This window comes from Triticum urartu, chromosome 7 (genome assembly GCF_003073215.2).
Source record: "Triticum urartu cultivar G1812 chromosome 7, Tu2.1, whole genome shotgun sequence".
Classification (NCBI taxonomy): domain Eukaryota; kingdom Viridiplantae; phylum Streptophyta; class Magnoliopsida; order Poales; family Poaceae; genus Triticum; species Triticum urartu.
The window spans coordinates 622,241,979-622,258,991 of record NC_053028.1 but is presented as its reverse complement, the minus strand read 5'-3'; the positions used below and the strand labels follow the sequence as shown (position 1 = coordinate 622,258,991).

General features: G+C 46.0%; 2 protein-coding genes across 2 annotated transcripts; both read right to left on the bottom strand.

Moving 5' to 3' along the window:
- Positions 1-717: 717 nt before the first annotated feature.
- LOC125519214 (BTB/POZ and MATH domain-containing protein 2-like) lies at positions 718-1,797 on the bottom strand. Its single transcript, XM_048684087.1, has one exon. It carries the CDS (start codon positions 1,795-1,797, stop codon positions 718-720), a length of 1,080 nt encoding a protein of 359 aa, XP_048540044.1.
- A 3,130-nt stretch (positions 1,798-4,927) lies between these two features.
- On the bottom strand, positions 4,928-6,073 carry LOC125523201. Its single transcript, XM_048688251.1, has 2 exons — positions 5,372-6,073; positions 4,928-5,289 (listed from the first exon to the last, which is right to left on the bottom strand). Exons 1-2 carry the CDS (start codon positions 6,036-6,038, stop codon positions 5,135-5,137), a joined length of 822 nt encoding a protein of 273 aa, XP_048544208.1. The 5' UTR covers positions 6,039-6,073; the 3' UTR covers positions 4,928-5,134.
- Positions 6,074-17,013: the final 10,940 nt, after the last annotated feature.

Below are 17,013 nucleotides of genomic sequence, written 5' to 3'. Positions count from 1 at the left end.
AAAAAGTATGTAATTGGATGCACATTTCATAAAACTTTTCAACGATATATTTTTGAAATTATAAGTCAAAGTTTGACACGAAAAATGAAGTGGTCTTCTATAGAAAAACGGACGGAGTATTGGAGATGCTCTTAGGGGCTCAAAGAATTAAGAGGGAGACGAGGATTTCGTGTACCTGAGCGAAGTCGATGTGCAGCCTTCCTCCGATGGACATGTGAGAGAGTGATTCTCCGGTGTGGACATGGCGGTGGAAGAAAGCAGTGGCGGGCGTTGTCACTTGCTAGGGAGAGGGAAGTGAAACCTATGGAATTAAGAGCTTTTTTCCTCCACGGGCTGATTGTACATGTTGATTTTGTTTCCTTTTTAACCATCTATATGTTGTTGTTTTTTAAACGCAGTCCTTTAGGGTCCGATTCATTAAAAAGGGTCTAAGAGAGTTGCCCTGTTTAATTAACGAAAAACCGGGCGAAAACCGTCACAACAGGCCCGCAAAAACTATTACATGTTGATCAGTTAAGAATCACCAAGATTTGATTAGCAACAAATTTCAGATCAGTCAATAGTATGCTTCCAGCTAACCAGCTAGCACTGCCATGGGGAAATCTATTAGAGCTCGGTATTTTCAGAAAATAAAAACTTTTATTCGAAGTACTCGTTATCCTGATCACGAAATGGAAAAGACAAACGATAGATTAAATCAACTTCCAAACCGACACGCTAGGTGGCCAGATTGGCAACCAGCTCCTTGAGAAGATGGGGGCAGCTCCCCATCAGATGCTCAAAGCCATCACTAGCCGTGAGTGCTTTGAATTTGCCCAAAGGCGCGACGAACTCGAAGCATGCATCCTTGAGCGCCCCACAACAATGCTGCTCGGCCAGCACCAATATAGTTGCCACCGTGCTGGTGTTGAAGTGTCCGCGCAGCGTGCCCTCACACTTCGACTTCAGCTTCGCCAGATTATACCTGTCTGCCACCACGAGCAAATGCTGAGCCATCGGCATCACCTCTCCCGCGTCTATATGCGGCAATGAGTCGGTGTAGACGAAGTGGAGCATGGCCTTGAAAACTTTAGCTTCTATGCCGTCCAGCCGAATGCTAGCGTCCGTCCTCTCCTTCATAGGACCGAGGAGCTCCGCGTTGAAGACTGAAGAGCGAGCCGCGAGCACGCTCCTGTGCGCCGGAAACGTCTCGCCCCCGACCTCGAACGTGACATCGGCCCCGTCACCGGTGGAGAGGAGCTGGCCAAATTGACGCTGCATGTCAGGCGATGACAAAGGCACTGACACGGACTCCGGGATGGGTTCCGTGAAGATTACCTTTGCCATGGTAATGGCACACCTGAAAGTGAAGGTATCATCCTTTAGGTAAGCAGATTGCTCCAGTTCATTCTTCCTGATGAACTGGTAGAAGCCACAAAGTCCACTTTGCCTGGAGAAGGTCCATGAGTTGCCGGCTTTGGTGTAGGCTGGCACGGGGTTCCCATCCTGGTCCAGCAAACTGATCTGGGCCTGCACGCTTATTGCGTTGAGGTCGGCAGGGTCGAGGCAGAGGTAGATGGCTATCCATTCGTGGTAGCCGGAGTAGCCGTCGGGGTAGTACTGGAGACGCCAGCGACGGCCTCCGATGACGAACTGCTCAGACGTGATGTAGTTGCCGTGGCCGATCCCCTTGATGGCGGAGTGGCCATCTATCTTGAGGTCGTGAGAGCCGGAGACGGGGGCTCGCCCGACAATGGCCGACGCGGAGTGCGACGGCTGCTTGCCGCCACTGGATGAGGACGAAGAAGAGTTGGCCATGACAAACCCTAGCTGCGACGAGGGAATTGGTATGGAGAAATGAAACCCTAGCTGCGACGCGGTATGGCAGATCGGATCATCAGAGGTTTATAAGTAGGGAAAGAAAAAAGAGGAAAAGCAGGCCGGATGGGAATGATTTATAGGGCACGCCCTGAGGGCCGCTGATCAACCAAAAAAGCACGCTAACCTGAGACCCAGGCACCCAGCCCAATGCACGCATGTCAGTAGGAAGTCCCAAGTCAGCCGGCCCAGTAATAGGTTCCTAATTTCTCCACTCAGTTTGGGTTCTCTCGTTTTTCTCTTTTCCTTTTTATTTTATAAATTTTATTTTCTTACTTTTTCATATTTTCATAAAAAAATATCCAACAAACAATTAATTAATTTTAAAAAATGAGATACAGAAACAACAAAATAAGTATTGATGAGATACATCTTGTTATTGTGCCCATGAGCCTTTTCCTTTTAAACTTTTTTCTTTCAAAATCCATGAGCCTTTTCAAAATTTGAAAATTTTCATATTCATAATAGTTTTGAAATTTATGAACTTTTTCCAAATCCAGGATATTTTTTCAAATTTCCTTTTTTGTTTATTCTTATGAATTTGTTAGGTCCATTTTTGTTTCAAAAAGTCAATACTTGATCAAGTGAACAAAGGAGACCTACGACCGCGCAACCAGATTCCGTTACCTTGTTGGGCCAGGCCCAAGCAAGCAAGCGCGTTAACGCTAGGTGGACAGCCGACACTAATGGCGCCACATAGGAGCTCTCCTACGGAAAGTCCCTAACGGGTCACGAGCATAAATGAGCACGCCATGAATAGTAAATTCTTAACAAGTTGAAATAAATTCAAACAATTCTGAATTATTTTGTTGGTAAACTTTGGCAAATGTTTTGTGCGCTTGAAAATTATCTTTTTGGAATGCCATTCGTGGAAGTTGCGGCAAAAGAAAATTCTGTACTCCAAAATGCTTCTAAAAATGGCATTTTTTGGAGCATCGATTTGTTTGCCAGAACTTCCATGAATATGATTTCACGATGAAATTTTACAAGAACTCAGAACATTTGTCTATGTTTGACACCCAAAAAAAAGAATCAGTTTTTTTGAATTTATTTTCATTTTTGTGACTTTACTCTTCAACCGAACTGATTTGAGCTCGAGCTAAGAATAGTCGTGTCCCTCTCCCACTGTGGTCTTCCCTTGAAAATGGGATAGCAATGAAAGTACAAACACATTGCAAACAAAAAATGAACATTACCTGCAAATACAAAGAGTTGAACACGAATGGAGAAGCGGTTTATTTATTATTTCGAACAGTTACAGTTACAGTAGAGGGTGAAAAAAGGGAACTAGCCCCCAGATTTTAACCCATTACACTTATTTCTAGCAACCGTCGTACTAGAACTTTTAATATTTTTTTGTGGAGTACCAGAACTTTTAACTAAAATCAGACCATGATTTCAATGGCCACATAAAATATTTACATCCGTTGATTGTATAAGGGAGGCCATGAGGTTTGTAGAAATGAGGACCTGTAAGGGGTACTGATTCATCACAAAAACACATCTCAAGTTTTACAAAAAGAATAATACACATAATCTAATAATATATAACCCTCTGATGATAATTAGATTGGTTGTCTCTAATAGATGGAAAAAGTAAATCAGTGGTATACCCTCCGTTCCAATATATAAGGCGGGCACACTTTTTTCAAGATTTAACTTTTATCACAATTTAAACCAAAAATATACATGATTTAGGGAATATAAATCATGTGACTTCAAAATTAATCACACCAGTCCATATTATTGCACGTATGGTTCTATAAGTCAAACGTTTTAAAGTTTGATGAAGTTTATTAAATAAGATATCAATAGCGACAATACCAAATAAATAGAAGAGTCCAGATGATATGAAAACTAGATGAAAGCTCCGCGCGTTGCAGCGGGAATTTGTATAACATAAAAGCTGCACAATAAAAAATGTGTGAATTAATCAACCCAGTCAGTGTCTTTAAAATTTCCCCTGTTGCAATATGTTTTTTATCAATATTTAAAGAATAAACAAATGTGTTTCTCTATGTATAAGCGGAGAATGGAGCAAAACAAAGCAAAATATAAATGCACACCTCAGTTTTCTTTCATGGAGCACCATATTGTGAGTACATGCAAGCGTCATTAATTTCCTTTCTCAACTAATATAGACTTTATGCATCAGTTATTGCATGCATGCGTCACTTATTGCATGTGTTTGGTGTTGCAGTGATATGTAGATCTGATGGCTATTGTAGACTAATCTATTATATCTGACTGCTAAATTAATTTGGGTGATGTGGTTCAAGGAGAAGGCAGAGAATTCCTAGTAGTGGGGGCTAGCTATTTAGATATAATAGATATGTCACACGATGTACCTAGTGACATTGATTTGATATTATACATAGATATTTTTCCCTACAAACTTGGCCAAATTTGATGAAGTTTGAATCCATAAAAAATATATGTATGCATTACATTATGAAATGAAAGGAGTATATCATTTAAAATTTTCTTTTGAATACAGAATAAATGGTATAATTTGTGGAACTCACTAACTAATCAATTCTCCGCGGAGGTGACCTACCTCTTTTCATGTACTTCTACAGAATCGCCCCAGTGGTTTAGGGAGTGGCCGAACTTTTATCACTCTGATTAATACTCCCTCTGTGTCAAAATATAAGTGTCAGAAAACATCTTATATTTTAATACAGAGGGAGTAGTAGTTAAAAAAAAGACCAACTTTATACTCATTTGATAATTCAACGTGCATGGGCATGCACCGGATGGAATTCACGCTCTATGTAAAATCTGGAGTGTAATGACCGTGGTTGATGAATGAAGTTAAAGGTGAATATATTCCTCATGTGTAGAGTACAAACAGAGCATATAGTGGTGACCTAGTTGGGCCATGCCAGTACTAAAATCTTCTAATTTCTTTTGATTGAATCCAAGTTGTCTCTTTTCTTTCGATTCAGCAAAGCTAGTTCGAATAAATAGGATTGTCTATATCTTATCTCCTTTGCCAATTAAGCTTCAAAATTGCAGTCTGATTCAGAAACAATCGAACGATTGTGTAGTTAACTCCAGGAGATTCTCGTTAGAACTTAGGAACGCTGCATGCCATCATATCATATAAGAATAAGATCGACAATTGATATGGACAGATCTTACTACAATCATACTACCACTACTCGCACACTGATATGGACAGATCATACAAGATCGAAGGTACGTAAGACAAGGTCCTCTAGATTACGACAAACTGTTTGCTTCGTCTCATGTGAGACGGACCCCGAGCTATTCTTCAATGGCGCACCGCGCGCACATATTTGGCGGCGAAGTAACTCGTTATCCTAAGGACGTCCCCGTCAAGCCCGTCGACAGCGTCACCATTTTCCATCTCCCCGGCTGGACCTCGCCGAGTTTCCACCGTCGACGGCCTGCCGCCGCCGCATTCCGCTGCACGAAGGAGATCAACGACGGTTTAGACGTGCACGAGTGCAGCAGAGCAGATCGACCGACGGATCGGTTGACAACGTACCGTCGCAGGCCGCGTGGCCGTGGTGGGGGGCGGCGGCGCTCGAGGTGCCCTGCGCCTCGCGTTCGCAGCGCGAGACGGCGCTCGTGGCGCTGGTGCCGATCTCCTCCTCCGGACGAACGAGGAGCCAGCCGTCCAAGCTGGGCGAGGGAGCCAACGGCGGCCTGCAGCGCTGCCGGCTCGACTCCTTGCAGTACGCGATCGCGCTCGCGACGGCCTCCTCCCTCGCCCGGGCGGTGCCGTCCTCGCCGGCGGCGACCCTCCCGTCCGGCTTCGTCGCCCGGCCCTTCCGTCTCCCGCGCCCGTCTGGCCGCTCGTCCGCAGCACCGGCGCGCTGCAGATTTCTGGCGAACCTGCGCAGGCACCGCCTCAGCGCGTGGCCCTTCCGTGCGGCCGTGTCACCGCCCTCCCTCACCGGTGAGCGCGCGCTGTTGGACGAGCTGCTTCGGGCGCCGAGCAAGGACGAGGACGTGGACGACCTCGACGACGGGGAGGAGCCCGGGTCGGAGGCCACCTTAGCGTCGCCAGGGCCGAACGCCGGCGACGAGGAGCTGCCCTGCTCAACGCTCGAAGCGCCGTCCGTGGTCGCTGCCGTCGCCACGGCCGGCGCCATCGCCGCGCACACGGCGCACGGGAACATCCACGCCATGACGACCTGGAAGAAATGCATGGTGATCAGGATTCAGGAGCACTGGGGTTTGCTTGCAGGCCCTTTGTGCACGTAGTACGTCCTTGTATATATATACACGTCGCGATTGCGATCGCGTTCGCCTCCGACTCCGGCGGTGGGGGGGGGGGGGGGGGGGGGGGGGCACGGCGGCGTCTGCGGGCGCGTGATTTCCGAAATCCGAGATGCCAGCGAGATTGCCAAAATCCTGTGGCTAATCTATGGAATACTCCGGCGGTTCCTTCCATATACGGAGAGAGTACTAATTACTGCACGGTTTAATTACTCGATCGCTGATTTATCGGATGAGCTAGTAATGCGGACGGATATTATTTTCTAATGTACTCCTCGTTATATTCCCGGCTATAGTAAATCAGATTTGCTATTTCACATCTACACCCTTTGATTTCTAAATATTTGTCTTTCTGCAGATTTTTTTTAAATTTTTCATTCATATCACGAATCAGTACAAAGCAGTTGACCCTTACAAGCACACTGAAATGCAAACACAAAGGACCATGAACACTAGAATACCCTAAGACAACCATAAAACAAAAAGATCTTCGGAGCCATGTGTCATCATCCCTGAATCTTGAGAGAAGACCCCTGCAATAGAAGGATCAGTAACGAGTCGCAAACAGGTCATCATCTTCGACCACGATACAATTGCCGCCATGCTGCTTTCTCCTTTCTTGACACCAGCGCTGAGAGGGCATGAACATCAATCCAACACACCTGCAACAGTCGTCGTCATCTTTGGCTTTGAGTACCGTGAAAAGTGTCCCTTCTAAAAGAAAAAGAACTCGAGTCATCCGACCGGTCCAGCACCGCGGCCGAGCCATCCGCCCGGACAAAGCAGCATCTCCGACCTACATCAACACAAAGGAAGGAGAAGAACAGCAGCAACAAATCATACCAACAAGGAAGAAGAAATGTCTTCGTCTCCCTGCATCCATCGCCCATTTGAGGACCCAAACGGCCAGTGCCGATGGACCTCCAACCACCATAGCCCGCGACCTCGACGAAATCCGGGGATCCCAACCCCACTGGCTCCTAGACGAAGGCAAAAGCCTCGCCTGACTGAGAACGGAGCCCGGAGAAACTTATTCCGACGCGACACCACCGCAACGGCCTCGGCAGCGTCTCCCTCAACCCTAACCCTACCACACACCCACCTAGCGAACAAACTCGAGGTTCCCCCTCCCTCCCGCCGCCGGAGCGGCAGACGGAGAGAGAGGGAACCGGCGACGTCATCGGCGGCGCGTAAGGGAACCCTCTCACCTCCCTTGATCGCCTGGAGCGATCCTACTTTTCCGCGGCGGTTTCATGGCCGTACGTCTTGTGCGAATGGCTGTCTTTCTGCAGATTTCAGCAAGTGATTATATAAGAAGCAAAATAAGTGAATCTACACTCTAAAATATATTTATATACATCCGTATATGATAGTTTTTTTGAAATCCCTATAAAAAGACGAATATCTAGAAATGGAGGAAGTAGATGTAAAATAGCTACCTCACATATAACTTCCTAGCCATTAGATATAGCATATTAAGATTCATGCTTTTTGCCCTCGCTTTTTTGTGTCCTGTTCTTTTGGGAGGAGCTTCGTATCTTGTTTGTTTGGCAAGACAGCAACGCGTGCCTAACAACTATGCTTTGCCTGGGCCGTTCCTGTTGTGGAATTCCTTTTCCATCGATTTTTGTGTGTGTGTGTGTCGGTCTCCTATAGTATTTGGAGCTGGTTTGTCTTTTTGTTGAGCCATTGGTGTGCTTGTGGTGTGGAAACGAGGCGTCATTTTTTGTCATTTTCATTTTATTTTGAGTTTTTTGTTTTCTTTGCAAAAACTATTACTTACTTTTTTCAAAAAAAAAACCCTATCCGATTGCATGTATGCCCTCCATGTGTAACCGAATAGGATGCGGTCAAAGTGCAAAACACCTTCAGCCTGTCTCCAAAGTACTGGCTAGTTTTCACAGTTTTGTTAAGTTTGAGAGGTTTCCTCACAGGTTTTTTTTTTCTTCCTTTTCTCTATTTTTTCTATCCGATTTTTTCTTTCTTTTCATATTTTTCTTTTTTGGTCAAACTCATGAATAAGATTTGGTGAAAAAACCTTTCAAATTCGTGAATATTTTTAAACGGAATTTCTGAATCACATCTAGATGATTTTTTTTAGGATGACTCATCTAAGTTTGTCATCACTTGATCTAGTTTCTCTAACTTTCGTGCAAGCGCTCGATCCCCTTGTTGGTCGATGTTTTCTTTGTCGCACATTAGTTTTCTTGGTTTGATCGGCTTTGCTTTTTCAGCCCATTATTGTGGCGCGTTGGCAACTCGTTTCGCTATGTTGTTTCTAGGCCGCGACATAGAATTGGAAGAGACAAGAAAAAAAGAGACTCTATGGCGGTCGGTACCTTCCCAATTCATTTTGACATTGTCTCCCATTTCTTTTAAACTTTATCAAGACGAGATTTAGCAATGTTTCATCTAAGTTATTCAGTTGGATCTTGCTGCTGTAATTTTCATGCAAAAACTTGGTCTTGCATTGTCGGCCAACGTATCCCTGTGTCACCTTGTTTCCCCTTTATTCATTTGTCGGCTCGTCCGCATTATATGTATGTTATTTTATTGAGCAATTTTCTTCTTGCGCTCTTGTCTGCCATTTTATCTGGCATGTGTTGCACAAGTCGAAAGGCAGGTTATGTCGCTTGTCCAAGTTAAAAGTCTACCCTCGACTCATAACTGGGCCAATAGTTTGTTTTTCATCCCCATTCCAAGTCCATCCTTGACTTGTAAGTCGGCTCATAGTTTGTAGTTGTACTAGTTGCACGTTCATCCTCAACTCGCAACTGGTATCATAGTTTTGTGTAGGTTTTCCCGTTGCAAGTTCACGTTTGACTCGCAACTAGAGCTATATTTTTTTCATCCAAGTTGCAAGCCCATCATTGACTCGCAACTGGGTCTGTGTTTGTTTTTCATCATAGTTGCAAGTCCACCCTCGACTTGTAACTCACCTCGTAGTTTGCAGTTGTCCAAGTTGCAAGTCCACCCTCTACTTGCAACTAGTACCGTAGTTTTGTATAGTGGTTCTAGTCGCAAGCCTGCCATTGACTCGCAAATAGCCATGTGTTTTGTCTTTCAACCCAGTTGAATGTTCACCCTTGACCGGCAACTAGGTCCATAGTTGTTTCATCCTAATTGCAAGTTAAATTTAACTAGTTGACTCGCAACTGGGCTCCTAGTTTCTTAGTTGTCCCGGTGCAAGTCCACTCTCAACTCGCAACTGGAATCATAGTTTTGCGAGTTGCAAGCCCACCCTCAACTCGCAACTAGAGCATGTGTTTTGTTTTTCATCTTAGTTGCAAGTCCACCCTTGACTCATAATTTGGCCAATAGCTTGTTTCATCCCAGTTGCAAGTCGACCATTGAATCGCAACTGGGCTAGTAGTTTCGTAGTTTGCTAGTTGCAAGTCCACCCTCGACTCGCCACTGTGCTTGTAGTTGTCCAAGTTGCAAGCCCACCCTCTACTCGCAACTGGAGCCTATATTTTGTTTTTCATCTGAGTTGCAAGTCCACCCTTGACTCGCGATTCGTCCCATAGTTTATTTCATCCTAGTTGCAAGTCGACATTCGACTCGCAACTGGGCTCTAGTTTCCTCGTTGTCCTAGTTGCTAGTCCACCCGACCCGCAAATGGGCTCATAGTTTGTCCCAATTGCAAGTTCACTCTCGACTTGCAATGTGTTTTGTTTTTCATCCCAGTTGCAAGTCTACACTCGACTCACAACTGGATTCTTAGTTTGTTTTTGTTCCAATTGCAGGTCCATCCTCGACTAGCAAATGGTATCGTAGTTTTGGTAGTTATCCCAGCTGCAAGTCTGCCCTTGACTGTAGTTATCCCAGGTGGACTTGCAATTAGGACTGTAGGTTGTTTCATCGGAGTTGCAAGTCCACCCTTGAATCACAACCGGGCTCGTAGTTTCGTAATTGTCCCAATTGCAAGTCCACCCTCGACTCGCAACGGGGCTCATAGTTTTGTTGTCTTAGTTGCAGGTCCACCTCTGATTCACAACTGATTTCGTAATTTCAATTTCATCCTAGTTGTAAGTCCACCCTCGACTCGCAACTGCTATCGTAGTTTTGTGTAGTTGTCCCAGATACAAGTCCACCATCAACTTGCAACTAGGCGCATAGTTAAATTTTCATCCCAGTTGCAAGTCCAACATTGACTCGCAGTTGGGACTTTGGTTTGTTTTCCATCCCGGTTGCAAGTCCGCCCTTGATATGCAACTTGGCGTCCGATTCATTTTTTTGTTCTAGTTGCAAACGAGGACCGGCCATTTTTATCCCAGTTGCAATTCCAATCCCGACATGCAATTTTTTTTGATAAAAGAGAGCATTCTCTCCGATTTCCATTAATAGAAATCACCATGTCTTACAAAAGAAAAACGGGGAATAGAACTGCAACATAACCCCCTCACCTACACAGTTTTGCAAACCTATTTGAGGGGGGAGGAAAGCCATCCCTCCCCCCCATTTTGTCCTCAAGGTAGCAAACCACAGGGGGTCCAAGACCTGGGCTTAGAAAAAGTCCCAGCCCCTAGCTAGAGAACATGATTTTAAAACACAGGGAAACAAACCAAGGAGCATCACATATAGCCCCTTCTAAACACAGCAGTCTACCATCCCTACATCTTTTTATTACTGTCTCAGGAGCAAAAGATCGAAGAGTAGAATGAAGCAAGAAGGCAGGTCGTTGTCGAAGCGTCTGTTCATTCGCAGCACCAGAAGATGATTCATCCCGAGTAGGTTGAAGCTAGTCACCCCAGGATTCTCCCAGTCTTCAGGCGCCATCCATGAGCTGCTTTGAACACTTCTCCAGCCACCTCGCCGACTTGCTTCACTCCAGCCTCCATTATCTTACTTCTTACGGGGTTTGTCTACAAAACATTCCAGTCATGCAAATTTTTGAGAAGCGGTTTAATAGGTATACAGGGATCATTTACCCCGTTGTTATCAAATATAATACTATTCCTCAACTTCCAAGTGGTCCAGCAAATCGCTGAGATACCTATCATAACCCAGTGGCTCATGAGGTAGTCAGCACTCATGACGTCGTCTCTTTTGCTGTGAACATGTCCATATTTTGGCTAGGGAGCAGCACCCTGGGGTCCAGCAGGGGCATGGGATGCCCGTCTGTTTAAAACTTATGCCTAGTAGCTTATGATCTCCTGTTGTTTGCTTGTTTTCGCTTTGCTCTTGCTGTTTTTCTGCTGCTGTTGATCATAGTGTATTGTGTGTGTGTTGTGTGCTGTCAAATGGGTGGTAAGTCCACCACATTTGAAAGGGGTGAGCAGATCAAGTACTTGCACACAACCAAACAGCAGTGCTTTACATCTGCTCACACCTAAAGCACAAACACATGCAACCAAACAAGTTACAGCCATCTAGGCCTTGGTGCAATGCAGGCACCCAATCAACATGCATGTTAGAATAAATTTGAGGTACGCGGTCGATCCACCGAGGAACAAGCAATCACAGACAATGACGACACCGAGATTTGTTAACGAGGTTCGGCGAACTCGCCTACTCCCCGGGGCAATGACTACGGGCGCTCCTCCCCGAGATACCGCAACACCGGCCACACGGGCGCCGGCACAACCCGCCGGCACCCCCTTGCGAGCCTGTCGCTATCTAGTCATCATGGGTTACAACGTGGGGTGCCTCCTCTTATATAAGAGGCCAAGGGTACAACGTGTCCAACTCCAACACTACAAATATCCTACCCACACTACAACACCAAGTCCAAACATAACCCAACTAGTACAAAATATTCGACACAAACACAACAAACTCCACCTTGGCGAATATTCTCCACCACCTTGAATTTGTCCATGCGTCAAACTTCCATGTACTCCGGACTTGTGTTGTCCCAGACCCGCCGCCTCCGTGAGACCCCACTGCTACTCCCGCAACTCCAGTCTCCGTGACTCCACCTGCATTAGTGCTCCCTTGCAACTTGTAAAGATGCGAAGCTGTTCTCGTTTCAATCATCACGGTCACCTCATCTTCCATCATGAAGAACTCCAGGCGAAATTAGATTCCTCCTTAGCCCTGGCACATGCCTGACTCCCTGAAGCATCCGCTCAACTCCGTCAAACATCTTGATTTTGATGTAACCTACTCCAGCAACACGATAACCTGTGTCATCGCCCACATAGGCTAAACCAAACTCACCAGACTTGTACGAAGAGAACCACTCCCTGTTGGGTGTCGCATGAAAAGAGCAAGCTGAATCCAACATCCACGCTTCACTTTTGGTTGACCGACGGTCTGATACTATGATGACATCACTATTGCTATCTGAGTCATCACCATGAGTTGCCTTATTAGCACTTGCCCCACCATTGAGTTCTGTATATTCTTTTTCTTTTTCTTGTTCTTCCCAGCCTCATATCCCTTCCGCCACTCTTCACCTTTGACTAGCAAACCTTCACCATGAGAGACTTCCACCGCGTTCTTCTTTCTCATATCATAAGATAGCAATGCCGCACTAATATCCTCATTCTTGACGGTCTCCTTGTCGTGCGTCAAAGTAGTGATCAAATGGTCATAGGATGATGTCAATGAACAAAGAAGCAGAATTGCCCTATTCTCGTCGTCAACCGTCGCACCCAAGCGTGCTAGGTCCGTCACGACTTGATTAAAGGCGTTCATATATTCCACAAGATCTGACCCCTCCTGCATCCTCATCCCATACAACTTTTGCTTCAGATACACCTTGGTCGTTGCAGTCTTGGACATAAACTGACTTTCCAGCTTCTCCCAAATCATCTTCGGCGAATTCTCATCCATCACATGATAAATAATCTGGTCCGATAGACACAATCGTATAGTCCCGGCTGCTTTCAATTGTAACTCCTCCCAGTCATCCGCCTTCATCTTAGCTAACTTAGCTTCCTGCAACAACGCCTTCAAGCATCCCTGTTGTGCCAACAAATCTTTCACCCTTGTCTGCCATAACCCAAAGCTTCTAGTTCCGTTGAACTTCTCCACCTCAAACCTGGTACCCTATGGCACCATGGTTCTTTTTCTACTGGCCTATTCTAGCTATTGCTTGCTGCAAAGAATGTCAGACGAATGGACTACTCGGGCTGCAGCATTGAGGAATAGGACGAGCGACTTGCTAACTACTTGCACTGGCAGGCAGCCATTCCCAAGCGCGGCCAGGTCCCGTCATGTGGCACAAGGTCCCGTCCCGCCGTCCCATCCTGACTGCACCACCTTCCTTCCCCTCCAAGGCTAACGCGGGGTGGCGCGGGAGTTCAGCGGGCATTCCTCACCCATGCCTCCCTCCCATGCTTCTGAAGCCTGAAGGCGGTCTTCAGGCGGTCAGCCGGGTTCAAGTTAATCTGGTTGTACTGAGGGAGTCCTGGACTAAGTGGTCCTCGAGCGTCCGGCCTGTTATCCATGGGCCGGACTGGTGGGCTGTGAAGACATGAAGACCGAAGACCATACTCGTGTCTGGATTGGACTCTCCTTGGTGTGGAAGGCAAGCTTGGGGACCAAACTATGAAGATTCCTTCTTATGTAACCGACTCCATGTAACCCTAGATCCCCCCGGTGTCTATTCCTTATATAAGAGTTTGTCCAGGCTTGTCCTTTGCTACAAAAAGGATTGGGCCATCTTGCTGCACTTTATTTACTTTTGTTACTTGTTGCTCGTTACAAATTATCCTATCACAAAACTATCTGTTACCACTTATTTCAGTACTTGCAGGAAAACCGCTTATCATTTCCTTCTGGTCCTCGTTGGTTTCGACACGTAAGAGCCTTCTCTCCCAGCCGACTGATGAAGCGGCTGAGGGATGCCAAGCACCCGGTGAACTTCTGGATTCCAAGCACCCGGTGGGTACCTCCATTCCCTCGATGGCTTTGATCTTCACAGGGTTGCACTCAATGCCGCGTTCAGAGACCAGGAAGCCAAGGAGCTGGCCGGCTGGTACTCCGAAGATGCATTTCTCGGGGTTGAGCTTGATTTGAAAGCGGCACAGGTTGTCAAATGTTTCCTTGAGAACTTCCAACAGGGTGCCGCGCTTCTCCGTCTTCACCGGCTGGTACTCCGAAGATGCATTTCTCGAGGTTGAGCTTGATTTGAAAGCGGCACAGGTTATCAAATGTTTCCTTGAGATCTTCCAATAGGGTGCCGCGCTTCTCCGTCTTCACCACAATATCGTCTACATAGACATGGGCATTTCCGCCGAGCTGTTTGAGGAGGCACTTCTGCATGCAACACTGAAAAGTGGCACCGACATTTCTCAAGCTGAATATCATGGTCAGGTAGCAGAAGGCTCCGAATGGTGTGATGAAGGCGGTCTTCAGGCGGTCAGCCGGGTTCAAGTTGATCTGGTGGTACTGAGGGAGTCCTGGACTAAGGGGTCCCCGAGCGTCCGGCCTGTTATCCATGGGCCGGACTGATGGGCTGTGAAGACATGAAGACCGAAGACCATACTCGTGTCTGGATTGGACTCTCCTTGGCGTGGAAGGCAAGCTTGGTGACCAAACTATGAAGATTCCTTCTTATGTAACCGACTCCATGTAACCCTAGATCCCCCCGGTGTCTATATAAACCGGAGGGGATAGTCCAGAAAGGATATACTCATTACCATAGTCATACAGGCTAGACTTCTAGGGTTTAGCCATTTAAGATCTCGTGGTAGATCAACTCTTGTAATACTCATATACATCAAGATCAATCAAGCAGGAAGTAGGGTATTACCTTCATAGAGTGGGCCCGAACCTGGGTAAACATCGTGTCCCCCGTCTCCTGTTACCATCGATCCTAGACACACAGTTCGAGACCCCCTACCCGAGATCTGCCGGTTTTGACACCGACATTGGTGCTTTCATTGGGAGTTCCACTATGTCGTCGACGAAAGGCTTGATGGCCCCTTCGATCGTTGATAGAGACGCTGTCCAAGGAGAAACCTTCCTCCCCAGACATATTTCTATGTTCGGCGGCTTCGTACTACGGGCCAACTCATTTGGCCATCTGTAGCAGGTCGATAGCTATGCCCCTGGCCATCAGGTCAGATTCGGAAGCTTGAACTACGTCGCAGATATCCGTGGATCTTCAACGGATTTGAGACCACAATGATCGCTTCCCCTTGCTTCGATGAACAAGACTTAAATCTGTCATCGGACCACGTCCAGGAGATGGTTCCTGTTACTGCAACGGCCTTAGAGCCGTCTGATCGTGCCATCTGAGGCCACAGAGTCCGCGGCGTTGGAGCCGCACACAGACTCGACACCTTGCAATACTTGCGTCGGTGGAACTCCGGACTCGTCTCCGGCCATAAGTTCCGAGCCACGAACGCCTGCGGACACTGAGTTGGATCGGCTATCGATCTTCAAATTCAGCGCCGCAGACATCTTCCAGCACTCACCTTGCGGAGATGTGCTAAACTCTTTAAAGAACTTGTCCTTGGAGAAGGACTCACAGCCAAACTATGTTCGGCTCGAGCTACAGGCCGCGGCCGGGACAAAGCGGCAACTCAGGCCGAATAGCAGCCCGCCCCACCACGCAAAAGCAGAGATAAAGCAACTCGGGATTATACATACGACCTTTGGCAAGACCTGGGCAAGAGAGCAGGACACACCAGATCAATCTACGGATCACGAGGACGATCTTCGACTCGCGAAGACGGCTACCTATTCGGACATGACAAACGAAGTCACACCCGGGCCGATAACCGCAGACGGACCCCACTGGAGGCACGCCGCGACACGGCCCGAAGATGTCCCTGCTGCGGATGCTATCGCCGATGACTAGGCGAGTTATTGATCATTGGTGATCCACAACAGAACTCTTAATGAAAGCACCATTGTCGGTGTCAAAACTGGCAGATCTCGGGTAGGGGGGGGGGTCCCGAGCTGTGGATCTTGCATCGATGGGTAACAGGAAGCATAGAGAAGCGGACCTGCTCAATATATATATATATATATAGGATGGCCGTTTGGGACTCCTAGGTGCCCAACCTCCTTGCTTATCTACCTTTGGATTGCTTTAGGATGTGTGTGTTGTGTTAGGTATAGACGCTAACGGGTATACCCGTTTGCAGTATTAAATTTGAACATTTATTGCAATTTACTTATTAATTCCATTAACTGCATGTTAATTAGCGATCACTTGCTCTAATTTGGACGGAGCCATTAATTAGCATGCACGTACCAAACACTGCCTAATTTAGTCACGCATGTAAATTAGCGATTAGTGATCACTTGCTCTAATTTGGACGGAGCCATTAATTAGCATGCATGTACCAAACACTGCCTAATTTAGTCACGCATGTGGGTGTAAAACACTAGAAAAATTCTATAGTAATTCATCCATAGAAGGAAATTATTCAAAATTGTCTAATTTTTTCTCTACATATTAGTAGTATTGCTGACATGCCTTTTAAACATAGGTGTGTGTATAGTTGCTATGGGTATAAGAAAAACCTTGTTTCTCCTTATACTATACCTAGTAGTTTTTAGGGTATATACCCAAAAATCGTGTGAGGATAATACATATTTTTTGGTATGATTCATCCAATATCACACATTTGATACATCTCTGTCATGGTATGTTGTATAGATATTCATTTTTATTTGAGCATAACATATCATCTGTTGAGGTATTTTGTTTACGTATATGTATCCACTTATAAAAAAAGGTAGTGACATTTATGGGTATATACCAATAAATTTCACATCGAGTTATTTACGGAAATCTCTTAGTATACACTATTATTTTTTTTCAAAAATTTTAGTATCCACGTACAAATATATCGGACTATGTTTGTACGTATATAATACCTAAAATAAATCATAGAGTATATACATGCATGCAAATTATTTGCAATAAATTGTAGGGTATATACGTCTGTATGTATCTAATACCTAGAATAAATCATAAAGTATATATGTGCATGCAAA

Bases quoted from the DNA above. Each gene is read 5' to 3' on its own strand.
- LOC125519214 (XM_048684087.1), bottom strand. From the start codon at position 1,797: ATGGCCAACTCTTCTTCGTCCTCATCCAGTGGCGGCAAGCAGCCGTCG.
- LOC125523201 (XM_048688251.1), bottom strand. From the start codon at position 6,038: ATGCATTTCTTCCAGGTCGTCATGGCGTGGATGTTCCCGTGCGCCGTG. The intron at 5,290-5,371 runs GTACGTTGTCAA...TCCTTCGTGCAG, and splicing joins CGGCCACGCGGCCTGCGACG to CGGAATGCGGCGGCGGCAGG.